The 15,100-nt window shown below is 38.7% G+C and overlaps 2 protein-coding genes across 3 annotated transcripts in view; one reads left to right on the top strand and one right to left on the bottom strand.

Moving 5' to 3' along the window:
- The window catches only part of pkn3 (protein kinase N3), a 23,125-nt gene extending 13,973 nt beyond the window's left edge, over positions 1-9,152 (top strand). For both annotated transcript variants that reach the window (XM_081366492.1, XM_081366493.1), the window contains 16 exons: positions 570-752; positions 1,019-1,128; positions 2,306-2,449; positions 2,585-2,660; positions 2,870-3,038; positions 3,157-3,259; positions 3,356-3,429; positions 3,601-3,670; positions 3,757-3,848; positions 5,354-5,530; positions 5,927-5,989; positions 6,674-6,750; positions 6,847-6,989; positions 7,475-7,582; positions 7,656-7,736; positions 7,822-9,152. In XM_081366492.1, the coding sequence (XP_081222618.1) occupies positions 570-752; positions 1,019-1,128; positions 2,306-2,449; positions 2,585-2,660; positions 2,870-3,038; positions 3,157-3,259; positions 3,356-3,429; positions 3,601-3,670; positions 3,757-3,848; positions 5,354-5,530; positions 5,927-5,989; positions 6,674-6,750; positions 6,847-6,989; positions 7,475-7,582; positions 7,656-7,736; positions 7,822-8,022 (1,871 nt within the window). In that variant the 3' untranslated portion in view covers positions 8,023-9,152. The remainder of the gene's footprint in view (positions 1-569; positions 753-1,018; positions 1,129-2,305; positions 2,450-2,584; positions 2,661-2,869; positions 3,039-3,156; positions 3,260-3,355; positions 3,430-3,600; positions 3,671-3,756; positions 3,849-5,353; positions 5,531-5,926; positions 5,990-6,673; positions 6,751-6,846; positions 6,990-7,474; positions 7,583-7,655; positions 7,737-7,821) is intronic.
- On the bottom strand, positions 9,149-15,100 carry zdhhc12b (zDHHC palmitoyltransferase 12b). Its single transcript, XM_081366495.1, has 5 exons — positions 14,626-15,100; positions 13,543-13,682; positions 12,096-12,188; positions 11,645-11,811; positions 9,149-10,706 (listed from the first exon to the last, which is right to left on the bottom strand). The coding sequence occupies exons 1-5, from the start codon at positions 14,720-14,722 to the stop codon at positions 10,391-10,393; spliced, it is 813 nt and encodes a 270-aa protein (XP_081222621.1). The 5' UTR covers positions 14,723-15,100; the 3' UTR covers positions 9,149-10,390.

The raw sequence follows: 15,100 nt of genomic DNA, 5'->3' as shown, positions 1-15,100 counted from the left end.
TTTCCACAAAAATATTAAGAAGCACAGCTGTTTTCAACATTGATAATAAGAAATGTTACTTGAGCACCAAATCAGCATATTAAAATAATTTCTGAAGGACCATGTGACACTGAAGACTGGAGTAATGATGCTGAAAATTCATCTGTCATTACAGGAATAAATTGCATTTTAAAATACTGTATATTATAATAGAAAACCGTCATTCAAAATTATAATATTTCACAATATTGCTGTTACTGTATTATTAATAAAAATAAATGGAGCCTTGGTGTGCATAAGAGACTTGTTTAACTGTACTGGTCACTTTGCTCGGTCTGATATGGCTCTTATCCGACCTCTTATTACCCACTTACGCATAATTATATTTGCCATAGGGCTTGTATTTTATTCATATTTGCACTTCTGATTGGTATACTTGTACAAAGTACAAGTATAGTGGCAATGAAAGCTGAAATGAAATGAAAAGAATGTATACTAATCTTTGTTTTTGTGCAGGTTTTTTTTTTTTTATGTGTCATGTATACGTATGGCTGCTGTTTTGTGTAAAACCTGCATACATGTGTTTTCAGGGCGACTGGAGGTCAGGCTGATGGGTTGTCAGGACCTGCTGGAGTCAGTTCCAGGCCGTTGCCGGGTAAGCAACATGTCCTCTGCCCCTGGAAGTCCCTCTGAGTCCAAATCACTAAGGATGAGAACTGGTCTCTCCACCCGCAGCACCAACGGCAAGACCACCAAGACGGACGAGCTCTCATGTGAGTCTCTCAGGGGTTGCAGAGTGGAATATAATGGATTTCACTGTAAACTGTCTCGCTGTGGAGAGTGGCAGAAGGAATCTGTATTTTCCTACCTTATCCAATGTGTTTAAAATGGTTCAAATAAACAGACTGAATGGAATTTAATAGACATTTTTTTCACTTAGTCATTATAATTCAAATTACTTAATTTTTTATGTGACTTTTTAAATTATGTATTTTTTTTTCTTTAATTGTTTTCTTTCTTTTTCTTTCTTTTCTCTCAGCTGAGATCAGTGCTGTATTGAAGGTGGATAACAAGATAGTTGGTCGCACACATTGGCGGCCGCTGAGTAAGGAGGCTTGGAATCAGAGCTTTAGCATTGAACTCGAACGGGTCAGTGCCAACAAATTCTACTGCATATTTCATAGACATGTCTAGTAAATAAATAAGAGTTTTGAATTCAGATAAGGAGCTCACCCTTAATGGATATCACAATCTCAAACTCCTGGTCTGAGTGCTTTTACAGCTTGCAATTTATAACTGTCAGTCATCCAAGGCAACACTTGCCACATCTGTTTTATGGAAAGTGCCTGGGATGGCATTGGCTGAAGGCTTTTCCTCACCTTCATTAACGCAGCTTTTCTCCCAGAGTGCAATCAGCCGCCTCCAGAGTAATCCAAACTAATCCCGCAACATTACTGTAATCTTTTGCTCACCCCTTGGACACAAACACTCAGCCTGAATACTGGCCAAGTAAGCCTGCAGCTCTCTCCAAGCTGATTCAGCTGTTCTGGTGGAAAATGAGAACTTATTTCATTATTTCTGGATTACTGTTGCAGTTTTTCTCTTTCAAAGGCTGTGCTTCACATTTGTTTGATGAATGGGGAAGCTTGCTTGTACCTGTCTTTGAGGTTTTGATTGTTTTAGAAAAATATAACTTAGTGTCTGACTTCTCATCATGCATATTTTGATGAATCTCTGTGGGGGGAAAAACAGCTCAAACTGCTTTTTTTTTAATAGGAAAATACTTAAAGGGATAGTGTACCCAAAAATGAAAATTCTGTCATTTACTCATACTCAAGTTGTTCCAAATCTGTATGACTGACTTTCTTCTGCTGAACACAAAATAACATATTTTGAAGAATATGTTAAACCAAACAGTTGATGGGTCTCATTGACTTCCATAGTCCATCAACTGTTTGGTTACTGACATTTTTCAAAATATCTTTATGTTCAGCAGAAGAAAGAAATTTATACAGGTTTGGAACAACTTGAGGGTTAGTAAATGATGACATAATTTGTGGGTGAACTATCCCTTTAAAAGGCATGTTTCAGTTTTAATCAATTGTAATTGGCATAACTTTTATGTTGCCATGTCAGTGAACATACACTATCAATACCATTCAAAAGTTTGGGGGTCTGTGAGGATTTATTTATTTTTTTAATTCTTTTATTCAGCAAGTATTTATTGAATTGATCTACAGAGAACTACAACTACAGTTGATATCTGAGTGTGTGTGTGTGTGTGTGTTTTTTTTTCTTTTTCTCATGTGACCTTTGACCCCTGTAGTCTCGGGAGCTGGAGATTGCAGTGTACTGGCGAGACTGGAGGTCCCTGTGTGCCGTGAAGTTCCTACGTTTAGAAGACTTCCTAGACAACCAGCGACACAGCATGTGTCTTTATCTAGAGCCACAGGGCACACTGTTCACAGAGGTGAGAGAACCTCGCAACACCTTCATCCTAGTGCCAAATCATGCTAAAACACGGAGCCTAGTCTGGTACAGTTTAGAGCTTAATGCATTAACCTAATGCATATAGTCAGCTGTTTATTGTGCGGTTTGGTTTCAGGTGAGATTCATAAACCCTGTCATTGAGCGGCATCCTAAACTACAACGACAGAAACGGATTTTCCCAAAAGAAAAAGGTGTGCTTGACCTCACATTTTCTCCAGTATTGTCCTCATAAGTGATTGTCATAATCTCTCTGATTGTCATAATGCTTTCAAAACTGACATTATGGAGCTATTAACATGACATGTAGAGGCAGTGCTTGAAGCTCAGCGATTAAGATTGATGTTTCAGAGGAATGCGTCATTATTTGTATTCTAAATAGCCGATTTAATGCTTTTCTCAGGGAAAAATTTCCTGCGGGCAGCGCAAATGAATATGAACTTTGCCACTTGGGGGCGTCTAATGATGAGCGTGCTGCCCCCCTGCAACAGCACCATCACCGCCCTGAGCCCTCCACTGCCCGGCTCTGAACCCACGTCCCCTCCACCTCTGTTCACGCCCCCTTCCTCTGGGTGAGACTTGCGCAGGTGTCCCTGGGGTTTTGGTCGAGTCAGATTTGTTTGAGGAAATTATGTCCATTAATCAGTGTAGAAAGTGATTCTCTTTCTGCGTTGTGGCTGTTTATCACAGAGACTCAGCAGTTGTTAAACTGAATTTCAGCGAGGAGCGTCCCACCAAGCCCCCGCGCCTCCTCTTGGCAAAGGACCCTACAACTGACGAATCATTTTCTGGGGTACGTCTCGTGGACAAAGACTTGCTTTTAATTTGTAGTTCTATATTGCTCTTGTCAAGTTAAAGTTGTAATTGTGTTTTGGGACGTGTTTCCCAGACTTCTACCAGAGTGAATTCCTGTGAGGATCGGCAAGTTCTCAAAGGCAGACCTGTATCCCAGCCTACACCTCAGTAAGTCAATATTTTATTTATTAATGCTATTATTATTGCTCATATCTAAGATTAAGGAAGATTTTGGAAGATCCCTAACCTTAAGTCTTAAATTTCAACATGTAACCCCTCTCACATTATTGTCTCTTTCCCCAATTGCTCACTGTATGTTGTATATATCCTCTTTCTCAGGAGGAAAGAGGGGATGCAGATGGAGGACTTCAACTGCATTTCTGTTTTAGGAAGAGGGCACTTTGGAAAGGTAAAACTGCAGATGTCCTTCTGTACTGTAATCAGATGATTCTGGGGGGTGGCATTGACGCGATATCTTATTGTCTTTCATTGAAGGTCCTGCTGGCTGAGTTCAAGAGAACTGGGAATCTATATGCCATCAAAGCTCTGAAGAAAGGGGATGTTGTGACCCGGGATGAAGTGGACAGGTGAGGCTCTGTATCCCTGTGTCGGGAATGTCTTCCTGTGCAAATAGCACCATGAATAGCTTGTTTGCATATGACGTCACGTCACTGCGTTGCCATGGCGTGAAATGCAGATGGAGGGCAGGAAGTAATGTGCTACATTTAGGAAGCACTATAACAAACTCAAAATGGCTATGTTTTGCGTCGTTTATGGTTGCTCAAATCGATCAAACCGAGAAACCACGAGGAGTTTTTATCGTGTACCAAAAGTTGTTGTTCATAAGGGGGGAAAATGCAAGAAATTGACCAAAAAACGCCAGAAAAAATGGCTTGCAAACCTAAGCCTGCGGTCGGGAGGAGACGAATCGGAAAATGCCCGTGTGTGCAGTATTCACATGGGCGTCAGTTTGGTTTGAAATGTGCTGGGTACAATGACGCTTTATTTATTTTTTTCTCTTTCGTGCAGGTCATGTTTTGAAAGACTATGTCCTGTAGCTTACTAATGTAAATAAATAAAAAATGTATACAAAAATGTGATGATGTCCGACTCGTTTTGTGCATTAGACATATGATCCACTATTCTGCTTCATAAGTACCATGTTGACAATATGACATGACGTGGTTTAATGTTACAATGATTACCAAATTTCTCTCTCATATTGCTCCTCATAAAAAACTCGGACCAAATGTCAAATTATTATGGGTTAAGTTAAAAGTGGTGGGTACAAAATGACTCGTGACACAATCTGGTGGGTACTCGTCCCCACCGAAATCGACACCTATGAGTATTCACTTCGTCAAAGGCGAGTTAATACAACTTATGGGGCTATGTTTGTGTAACGTACCAGTTTCCGATTACAAAGTAATTGTTTCTTATTTTCTTTGAGTTTGTAAGTTACCCCTGTAACTGAAGACAAACATAATGTTACAGGCAAATCTTTCAATCAGTTGAAAAATCGCTCCTCTTCATAACGTAAGGTTCACGTCCAACATATGTTTCAATTTTTTGTCATATCTTTCTCTTGTAATAGCGTCTAAAAGTAGTACGTTCGGACTTTCCTCCATCTCGTCCATTCCGCTCTTCACTTCCTGCCCTCCATATGAATTTTGCGCGTCATCACAATCACGTGACTGCAAACCACCTATTGGATATGGTAATTTGTAGTCTTTTGAGATTTATTGTTCTAAGTTCTATACAAATAAATTTACATTTTTATTTTAAGTGGTATTTTATATTAGGTAATATTTTGTAACAAGAAAAAAAGGAAATGAAGCCTAAAAATATTTATTTATTTAATACAATGACAATAATTCTGGAAACTTCTTTAAGAGATTACCTTTTTTTATACTGTATAAATGGGTCTGTATACATGAAAATGCCTCTTATATTTTTAGGAAGGGGATGCTTGTAAGGGTATCATTATTTTGTAAGTTCTTGGAATTTAAATGTTTTAAAGCTCTGATTTAGTGGACACCTTAGCTGTATTCAGCTTGTATTATATTGTGAATTCATTTTTTTCTTTTTATAGTTTAATGTGTGAAAAGAGGATTTTTGAGACCATCAATGTGTCCCGTCATCCTTTCTTGGTCAACCTATATGGGTGTTTCCAGACACCTGACCATGTGTGCTTTGTGATGGAATATTCACCTGGAGGAGACCTGATGACGCACATCCACAATAACATCTTCTCTGAACGGCAGGCTAGGTAAACACACACATACATATGTTGGGTTTCCATGTTTTATGGGGACTTTCCTTAACCATAATGATTTTTACAAACTATATTCTATCCCCTAACCCTATCTCAGCCCTCACTCAACGTTCTGCATTTTTACATTTTTATAAAAACATAATTTAGTATGTTTAGTTTCTGCTATCACTTATCTTTGTGGGGACATTTGGTTACCAGGTACATTTGGTTACCTCTCCCCCCAACACAGACACCCACAGTGTGTTTTATTACAGAGCATTTTACATAAGTGCCACACTTGTTCACATGTTCTCGGAGTCAGACGCACACATTGAATATTTTTAGCATTGTTATTTTTAGCATTGACACGTTCATCTGTCTATGACTGTAAACTGAGGGGTTTTCTGGCAGGTTTTATTCTGCTTGTGTATTACTGGGCCTGGAGTTTCTGCACCAAAACCGGATTGTCTATAGGTAACTACACTATAGAGCTGGTAAGTCCCGCCCCTTCCGCTAACCCCACTGGACCTCTAGGTTGAAAAATGCAAGTGAATGGGAGAAAATAATTATTTTCTGATCCCGTTTGAATTGTGCCATGAATGTGAACGTATGTTGTCTGTGAATTTTTTATATAACTTTTCGTGTAAAGAATGCTACAATTTAGCGGGTAGAAGTTTGATACGGTTAGACTTTGTGTGAGAGCACTTTGTGGACTACAACTCTTCGCTGCTTTCGACGCTTTTGAAACGTCAACACCACTCGCACACGGACACTAGCTCACGGATCCCGCTAAACATGGCTGTGTCTTTGGTGCACTTCACCGCCTTCTTTCAGGGAGAGGACAAAATCGTTGAGGTTGGCGAAAAACACGGCTAAGTCAACTTTATGGGGTGACGTCACATAGGCGACATGTAGTCTTTGTCGTTATGTCTTTTCCACAACTGCTAGCCGAAGAATCATACCATATACTGTCAAACTTTTCTCCCATTCACTTGCATTGATGATTTTTCAACCTAGAGGTCCACTTGGGGTTTTACGGATGGGCGGGACTTACCAGCTCTATTACTTCTATTATTCAACAACTATTACTAAATTCCCATATTATATGCATATATGAAATAATAATGCATGTATGTTTTCTCTCTTTCCTTTTTGTAGGGACCTAAAGCTGGACAATCTGTTAATGGATTCTGATGGCTTTGTGAGAATTGCAGATTTTGGCCTTTGCAAAGAAGGTATATTTAAACAATACCATTTGTCCTGTGGAATTTTTCTTTGTTCATCTCAAATTACTATTTGAGCAGAGTCACCAAATTATTGCCTCCAATTAGGTATGGGACATGGCGATCGTACGTCAACCTTTTGTGGAACCCCAGAGTTCCTGGCCCCGGAGGTTTTGACGGACAGCACTTACACCCGCGCAGTGGACTGGTGGGGGTTGGGTGTGCTCATCTATGAGATGCTAGTGGGAGAGGTCAGTCCTGGTCCTCAGACTCACAATACAGCATCACTAACTCTTGGCCATGTGTTGTAATGTTGTTTATGTATTTAAAAAAAAAAATGTAATTAATGAAATTTATTCAGCAAGGGTACACTAAATTGCTCTAAAGTGAAACTAAAGACATTTTATAATGTTACCAAACATTTCTATTTCAAAGAAATGCTGTTCCTTTGAATATGTTTTCAACATTGATAATAATAAGAAATGTTTCTTGAGCATCAAAGCGGCAAATTAGAATGATTTCTGAAGAGACTGGAGCAATGATGCTGAAAATTCCTCTTTGCATCACAGGAATAAATTACACTGAAAAAAATAGAAACGTTTTTTTAAATTGCGATAATATTTCACAATAGTATGGTTTTGATTTCTGATCAAATAAATGCAGCCTTGGTGAGAAGAGACTTGTTTAAAAAAAAAAAAAAAACTTTGAGTTTAATCTTGTATCCTTTCTATTCCAGTCTCCATTCCCCGGTGATGATGAGGAAGAAGTGTTTGACAGCATAGTGAACGATGAAGTGCGCTACCCCAGGTTTTTGTCCCCGGAGTCGGTCTCTGTGGTCCAAAAGGTAACCGCTCATCCCTCTCGTGGAAGAACTGAAATTGAAATTCAGTCTCTGACTCTGTATCTTTTCATTGCAGTTGTTGCAGAAGAACCCTGAAAAACGTCTGGGAGCAGGAGACCAAGATGCCAATGAAGTGAAGAAACACAGGTTTTTCCAGGTGACAGTCACTAATAGTTTTGACTACCTTAGAGAAGCTTCTTTTTCTCTCTCGTTCTCTTTAAAAGGCCCGTTCCTCTCCACAGGGCATAGACTGGGAAGCCCTGTTGGCCAAAAGAGCCAAACCTCCTTTCCTGCCGTCAATTAAAGCACCAGCAGACGTCAGTAACTTTGACGAGGAGTTCACGCGCCTGAAGCCAGTCCTGACCCCTCCGCAGACTCCGTTCTTCCTCACCGCCGAGCAGCAGGAGTTCTTTGCAGACTTTGACTTCTCTGCTTTGCACTGACTTCCACTCGATTACACTCCGAAGGGGTTGTGACATATCAAATCTCTGCTTTCTTTTCTCTCTGTCTTGTTTATCCAATTATTCTCTCCCTTGAGTTATGCAGTCGAATCAAGTGAAGCTGGCCCCGTGTCACCCTTTAAAAGCTGCTGTATGCTTTTTCTGTGAAACTGGCTGCAAATGTGTGCTTAAACTCCAAAGACAGTCCAGACTGGACTTTAAAACCAAGAGGAAACCATGTGATCACCCCCGACCAAAACTTTGGCTACCACTGTGAGTAAGCTCAGACCTGCTCCGACCATCCCTGATATTTATACATGCAGTTCTAAACTTATATTAATGTTATTTTCGGGATGTTATACTGTTTATCGTGTGCAGATGTTTATTTTTAGTCAGCTGTTAAAATAGAGAGAAGTCTTCCTGTTACAATGAACTATGATGCCAAAATATACTTGCACTGTTTCCGAACAGATAATAATTGTCCGAACGCTGTGCCGTTTTTAAAGATTTCTGATGTAGTGCTGATCCGAGCGATACATCTTAAGCTCCTTAAGTTCCAGGCTCTAACTATGGGACTGTGTGCTCCGTGTTAGATCATGCAAATTCTTCCACGCTCAGTCTATGTGATGTATGTTCATGTTAAACCATCACATTTTGATCTCTGGTTGTCCCTAATCTGGATTTGATTTAGGATTGGTGCCCCAGATAAATGTTGCTTGTTGATTTTAGACCAGTTCTCAACTTTCCAAACCCAGGACTTCCAGACGTCTTGTGACTTTTTGGCTTTAAACAGACAAATGTAGGACTGTTGAATTAGACTAGGCATATTCTACTCGATGTCTTAGCATGATACGGTTAGCACATTCACTCACTAAGCTGATATTTAAACAGTCCAACTGTTTTGCTCTCTGCACCACGTATGATAGAAGCTGATTACGTTGTTCCTTATTTAACATGTTTGTCTAAATTTTACTTTTCTACATCAGGCCACCATTGCATCATTGTCAATGTGGTTTACTACTGATAGGTTACACTGTGAACAAAATGACACTAATGAAGGATAATAAAATATCTAAGTAAATGTAATTGAACGGGATGAATGTATTTTCTGAAATAAAATACAATGTGATCATGTTGTTCAGTTTATTGAATATTGACGTTTCAAAATATTACAGAGGAACAAAAAAATTGCATAACTTTGATCAAAACGGCACAAATCATTCATGAAATCTCAGCATAACATTAATGTTAAGAACACTCGAGTGCAAAGTAACGTTTTAAAGAAACTGAAATCAAGTAAAAGAAAAAACAATTATTGCTTTTTATGCCTCTATATTATGCAGAGAAATTTCGAACTAATGTTTGTTAAGAAAACAATTCATTATACTGCATTTATCAACCAAACATATTACTGGACCGGAATCTAACAGTCAAAGGAGTGTCACGTTCACCTACATATTCCTCTTTAAGCTGCTGACGTGTAATAAGAAATACCCTGTTTATATAAAAATAAAGTTTTTCAGAAAAAAAAATTCTGTAATGTTGAACTGTACTGCACTGATTATGTTTGTATTCTAAATTTGTCTTCTAATATGTTAACTTCTCATGTTTTATGTATAGATTGTCAAGATAAACCAGTACAATTAATATGATAAAATCACATTACAAGCATATTGAAATTTCACCACTGATAAATAAAGTGCTATAGGAAATTATTTCATATGAACTTATTACCCTGTCTAAAAATTGATCTTAAATGGGGTCAATTCCCCCCTCCCCCTCCAAAAAAACATGTAAAAATATGTATATACAATATACAACTGACTGTATTTCACAAGTTCAATAATTGCACAAAAATCATTGCTGATGTAAGAATACAACATTTGCTGCAGCTATAAAATAAGCTGGCAGACTGTCTAGTTAAGTTACTTTTGTCCAACAGCTTGTTAGTACCATGAAAGATATTATTTGAGCAGAGCCAAGATAATAATTAATAAGCATATAAAATTGTAATCTAATCTCATATTGCATTAATGGGAAACCACAATCCAGCTCAAATGCTGTTGTGATTTTGTGCTTTTTGTTCTGCGTTTGCTAATAAAATGTGCAAAATCCGCACAGACGAATCGTCAAAGTTATATCTGGGCAAAGTATTCACAAAACACTTTTATAGAAATGGTCTTCATTCCAACCTATTTGATAACAAGAAGTTCATGCATTTAAGAAAGAATCACTTTCAAAATGGAATGGGTCATTCACAAGGAAGAAGTAGATTATATGTAGTAGCAGATGCAGTTTGGAGCAATTCCCACCAAAACATCAACTTCCATTTAATGGGTTATTTGTCACGGCAGTCATGACTCTCAGGGAATTAAATGGGATCGTTGCCTTGCTTGAAATACACATGCTCCCAAACCACTGGTTCCCAAACGCAGAAGAAGCCCCAGAGATTGCGCAGGGTTCCGCGGTCAAAAGGGTTTTCGTCTACTCCGCAGTGCTTGAGGTAAGAGATTCGGTGTCGAGACATGAACTCCCATGTGGTGGTACTTAGGGACACCAGGTACAGGTGAGAGCCCAGGAGGAGAAGCACGGTCAGGGATAGGACCGCCACCACCGCTGCTGCTCCCAAGAGCACACCGTTGGTCCTCAACCACAGCTGCCAGGTGGGAGCGTGACTGAAGCCGGACCTGTACAAGATTTAAAGGGGTCCTTTTATGCTTTTTTTTTTACATTTTCAACTTTCTTTAGTGTGTAATGTTGCTGTTTGAGTATAAAAAAGGTCTGTGAAGTTACAAAGCACAAAGTCCACTCTAAAGGGAGTTCTTCCCTATATCAGTAAGAACTGTTTCTGAACTCGTTGAAAACCCATGATTGTAGTCTTGAGTTTTCTTCAAGAAACGTACACGTCATAATATTCCTCATTTAAATAATTCCTGCCCAAGGCATACACAAAAAGAAAAGGAAGGCATGTCCCAATTTGAGTTGCGTTAGTAAGCGTGACAATTCCTAACACATGTTTGAAGCGGTTGACTAATCACAAAACACTGGTCCAGCTGACCAATCAGAGCACATTCAGCTTTTTGGAAGGAGGGGCTTAATAGTGACAGGAACTAAACAGTGTTACTGAAAGATTAGGAGAAGAGGTGCTGCAATAATGTAAAATATGTGATAAATAATGATTTTTTTTTTTTTTGTGGAAACTTTAAGAAGGAAAACCTATTCTAGTAGACCTGTTCTAAAAAAAGACTGAAAAAGGGCATAATAGGACCCCTTTAATGGTAAACTCAGAACTCTTCTTTTCTGGATGCTTTAATTTTGATGAAATGGTTTGAGAACACCTTTTAGATTTGAAAAGGTATGGAAACTAATACATTATTTAGGACTATTGTCCATTAGCAGTTCTGGACATCCCATGCATGATATATAAAGCCAATTCACACCGCCCCGACAGACGCCGACCAACGCAGACAATCACCAGATTACAGTACGCCACTTCTCAGACATTTTACGACCAGACAAACTCCAACAGGGGTAACACACTGAACCGACAAAAGCCAATGAAGTGTCTGTTGCTGTTGGTCTGCGTCTGTCGGCGCAGTGTGAATTGGCCTCAGGTATTACTCACCAGGCCATGTACAGTCCCCACAGTAAGACAACAAGCTGGACAGCCAGATAAAGCACAAACCAGCGGTGGTTTCTCTCCCCAACGCAGTTCTCTATCCAGGGGCAGTGGTGATCGTAGCGCCGCACACAGTGCTGACACGTCTGACAGTGTTTGGATCTCATGGGTTGCTATGTCAAAGTGTGCATTCATTTTTAGAATGGATACATTGTTATAAATGAACAAATATGTTTTTCCTATGCATGAATACATAAGGTTATTATAATAAACCAAAAAGAAAATGACAAAAACTTAATTTAAATAACATTTTCATGGCTCTGAAACAAAACAGAATAAAAAATTATTGTACATAATATTTAGTTTGTGTTGCATCTTGTCCTTAAACCTTTGAATTAATATTATAAAAAGCTCTTTATTTATGTATATAGTACACGTTTAATAAGTGACAGCGCACCTGTACCAGGCAGTGTCCACAGCGCCGCAGCCGTATGGACTTGGAAGTGTGTGGAATCATATCCTGCGTTTCTTCTGCAATACCAAGTGTGAACTGAAATACAGTCAAATGGTGCATTTTTATTGCTGAAAAAATCTGATGACTGTGTAGAGGAGGTAAACTTCACTCTGAAGACTGGTAAACTTTATGAGGCCTTTATTTCTATTCAGGGTTTCCTAAACTGGGGTTTGTAAACGCCTGAGGATTCAAAACAGAAACGCAGGGGGCTTGTGAATAGATGCAGCTAATAAATCCAGTTTTAAAAAGAAGAAATATTTGATTTGTTTACCTGAATGTCATGTGATCATTAAAGGCACAATATGTAATAATTTTGTATCAAAATATCCAAAAACCATTTGCACAGTGTTATATTTCTTTCAATTGTGTACTTATATTATCGCAAATGTTTCCAAGAATTTGTAAATTCAGAGAAATTCACAATTTTAAATAGTGCCCATCCCTTGTCACTTGTCGCCTGTCAGTGACGTAATATCCGCATTATCCCTGGTTTGTACCGCAATAGTAACCATGGCGACAGATGTGGACAATTGCGTAATGTTTAGTGGCACGCTGTTGTTGTTTCGTTCAAACATTATGGATCATGGCAAGCAGACTTTGGGACAAAGGGATAACTAAAACGAGGGTCAATATCGGCGTGCCGTTTTCGAGATGCCGAGAGCTTCGCGTCAAACTTCGACTTCACAGGGATGCCGCTTTTGCATGTACTTTATTAGACAGGTGAGCAAATGTACATAAAACAAATCTATGTTATATGGCTCAACATGATGAAATGTTGAATATGAATATGATCAGAATGTTATTCTAATGTTGATCTAGCTTACTGTTAGTCTCATACAGCCAACAAACTAACACATAGAATAACATAACTTTCAACACACTCAAATGTTGTTTAGTATGATAGTGTAACGTTAGACCAAGTGAAACAACGCTGTATTACCTCACAAGTGTAATTCATCAAATAAACTGACGTGTGTGAGTAGTAATTCAGCACTGGCGGGTAGGCTACGTTAGCTCGGTAGAATTAAATGTCCTTATTCCTTTATAAATCGCTGATATCTGTCTCTCATTAGCAATCGCGCCCTGCTTCATACCACTGTCATTTAAAAAAAAAACATGAATGTTTTCACTCATCCATAAACATTATTAGATCCATCAGCATGACGACAAGTCCCATCGTTCCCCTTATGCGTCATCAATCTATGCCTTTGTTATTGTAAGAGGTTAGCGACCCCTAGCGGCGAAAATAATTACATATTGTAGCTTTAACCGACATATTATTAAATTATTATAATATTAACTTAAAATTGCAGGGGGTACTTCAAGTAAATACTTCAGGTCGCAGGAGTTTGGATGACCAAAAAATTTGAGAATCCTTATATTAACTGACCTGCAAGTCACAGTCATCAGACAAGACAAAACCAGGATCCATGAGAGAAACCGCAAAGTACAGCAACACGGACACCAGGACCAGCACCACAAAGAGAACCGGCAGTGTGAGCTCTCCCGTCTCCTCTTGTTTGCGCAGGTCTGTGTGGAAGAGTAGAATAGAGCATAGTGGAAAGGAGTACAGTAGTGAAGTAGAATACAACATAGTGGAGTAGGACAGAGTGAAGGAAATTACAGAATAGAGCATAATAGAGAGAAACAGAGTAGAATTGTGCAGAACTGTGGAATCCCATTTACACCACATAAAATCAACAAAACTGGCACACAAAGTTGAAATAAAGTTGACATACCAAAGGCTGGAACACTATACATCATACTCTTGCCAATTTTGTAAATAGTTACAGAGAAAAAATGACTGAAGATCACACTTACAGACTTCCAAATCCAAACACAACAGACATGTGCTTTATTAAATCTAAATCTGTTAACTCTGATATCCCAAAACCTGCAGGCTAGCTTTTACTTTCAGCAATTAGCAATAGTTGTATACTGTATTCCAGCCATTAGTAATTCATGAGATAAAAAGTTTCAATTGTGAGCTAAGTTATAATTATGACAAAAGTCTAAGTTTTATGTAGCCTAGTAATTATTCTAAGTGTGACTTAATCTTATAATTATGACTTAGTGTGTCAAAATTTCAACTTTTTATCTCATAATTACAATTTAGTATCTCATAATTTTGATCTACCTCATTATTGCTACTTAGTTCCGACATCTTAATCACATCATGAGTATCACATTATTTTGAGACATGTTGAGTCATGAGTTTTCGTCTCATAATTTTGACTTTTATATCACAATAAATTTGTATATGATAGTTTTGACTTTTTGTCATAGCAGAAAATATAATGTAACAGAGTGTGCTAGAGTATAATAGTTAGGGATCATGTAACGTTAAACGCAGTGATGCAGATACCGGTGTGCAGTAGCATTATGTACATTATAGGCATAACATAACACGTGACGTCTTATAGATGAGGCGGATACACTCACAGTACAATCAGCATCTATTAAGAGCACTCACCTGTGTCGTGGAGGAAGAGAATCAACGTTATAACCCATGTCAAAATGACATGAGCGGTCCTCACCAGGAATCCTGATCCGAACACATTTTTGAACATCCTAGCATACTTCTATATACACCTAAGCATGCATCTGCTGTGTGCTCGTACTGAAGTCCATCTTATTCTCAGACTCACAGACCTCTATATAGACAGCTAGCTGTGTTAGCCAGCTCATAAGAAACCCAGTTACATTCCAGCTGTCAAGTGAGCTCCTACGCTAAATTCCAGAACAAGGACCATTTGAACCAGAATATTTCACCCTAGCGTGGGGTCTGTATGCTGAACATCTAACGCTGCTGCTGGCTATAGCTCTGTAATGCAACAGTAGCGCGGTACTTCATTTAGATACTGTGTTTCTCTCGCTCTAATAAGCTTGTTGATGCCGTTCCGTTCCGCTGCTTAGACGTGAATCGGGTAGATGTCGCGCTTCCTATT

Source organism: Scardinius erythrophthalmus (genome assembly GCF_964197995.2).
Source record: "Scardinius erythrophthalmus genome assembly, chromosome: 5".
NCBI classification, from domain to species: Eukaryota; Metazoa; Chordata; class Actinopteri; order Cypriniformes; family Leuciscidae; genus Scardinius; species Scardinius erythrophthalmus.
Note: the sequence above shows the minus strand (reverse complement) of the source record. Positions and strands in the feature narration are given on the sequence as shown.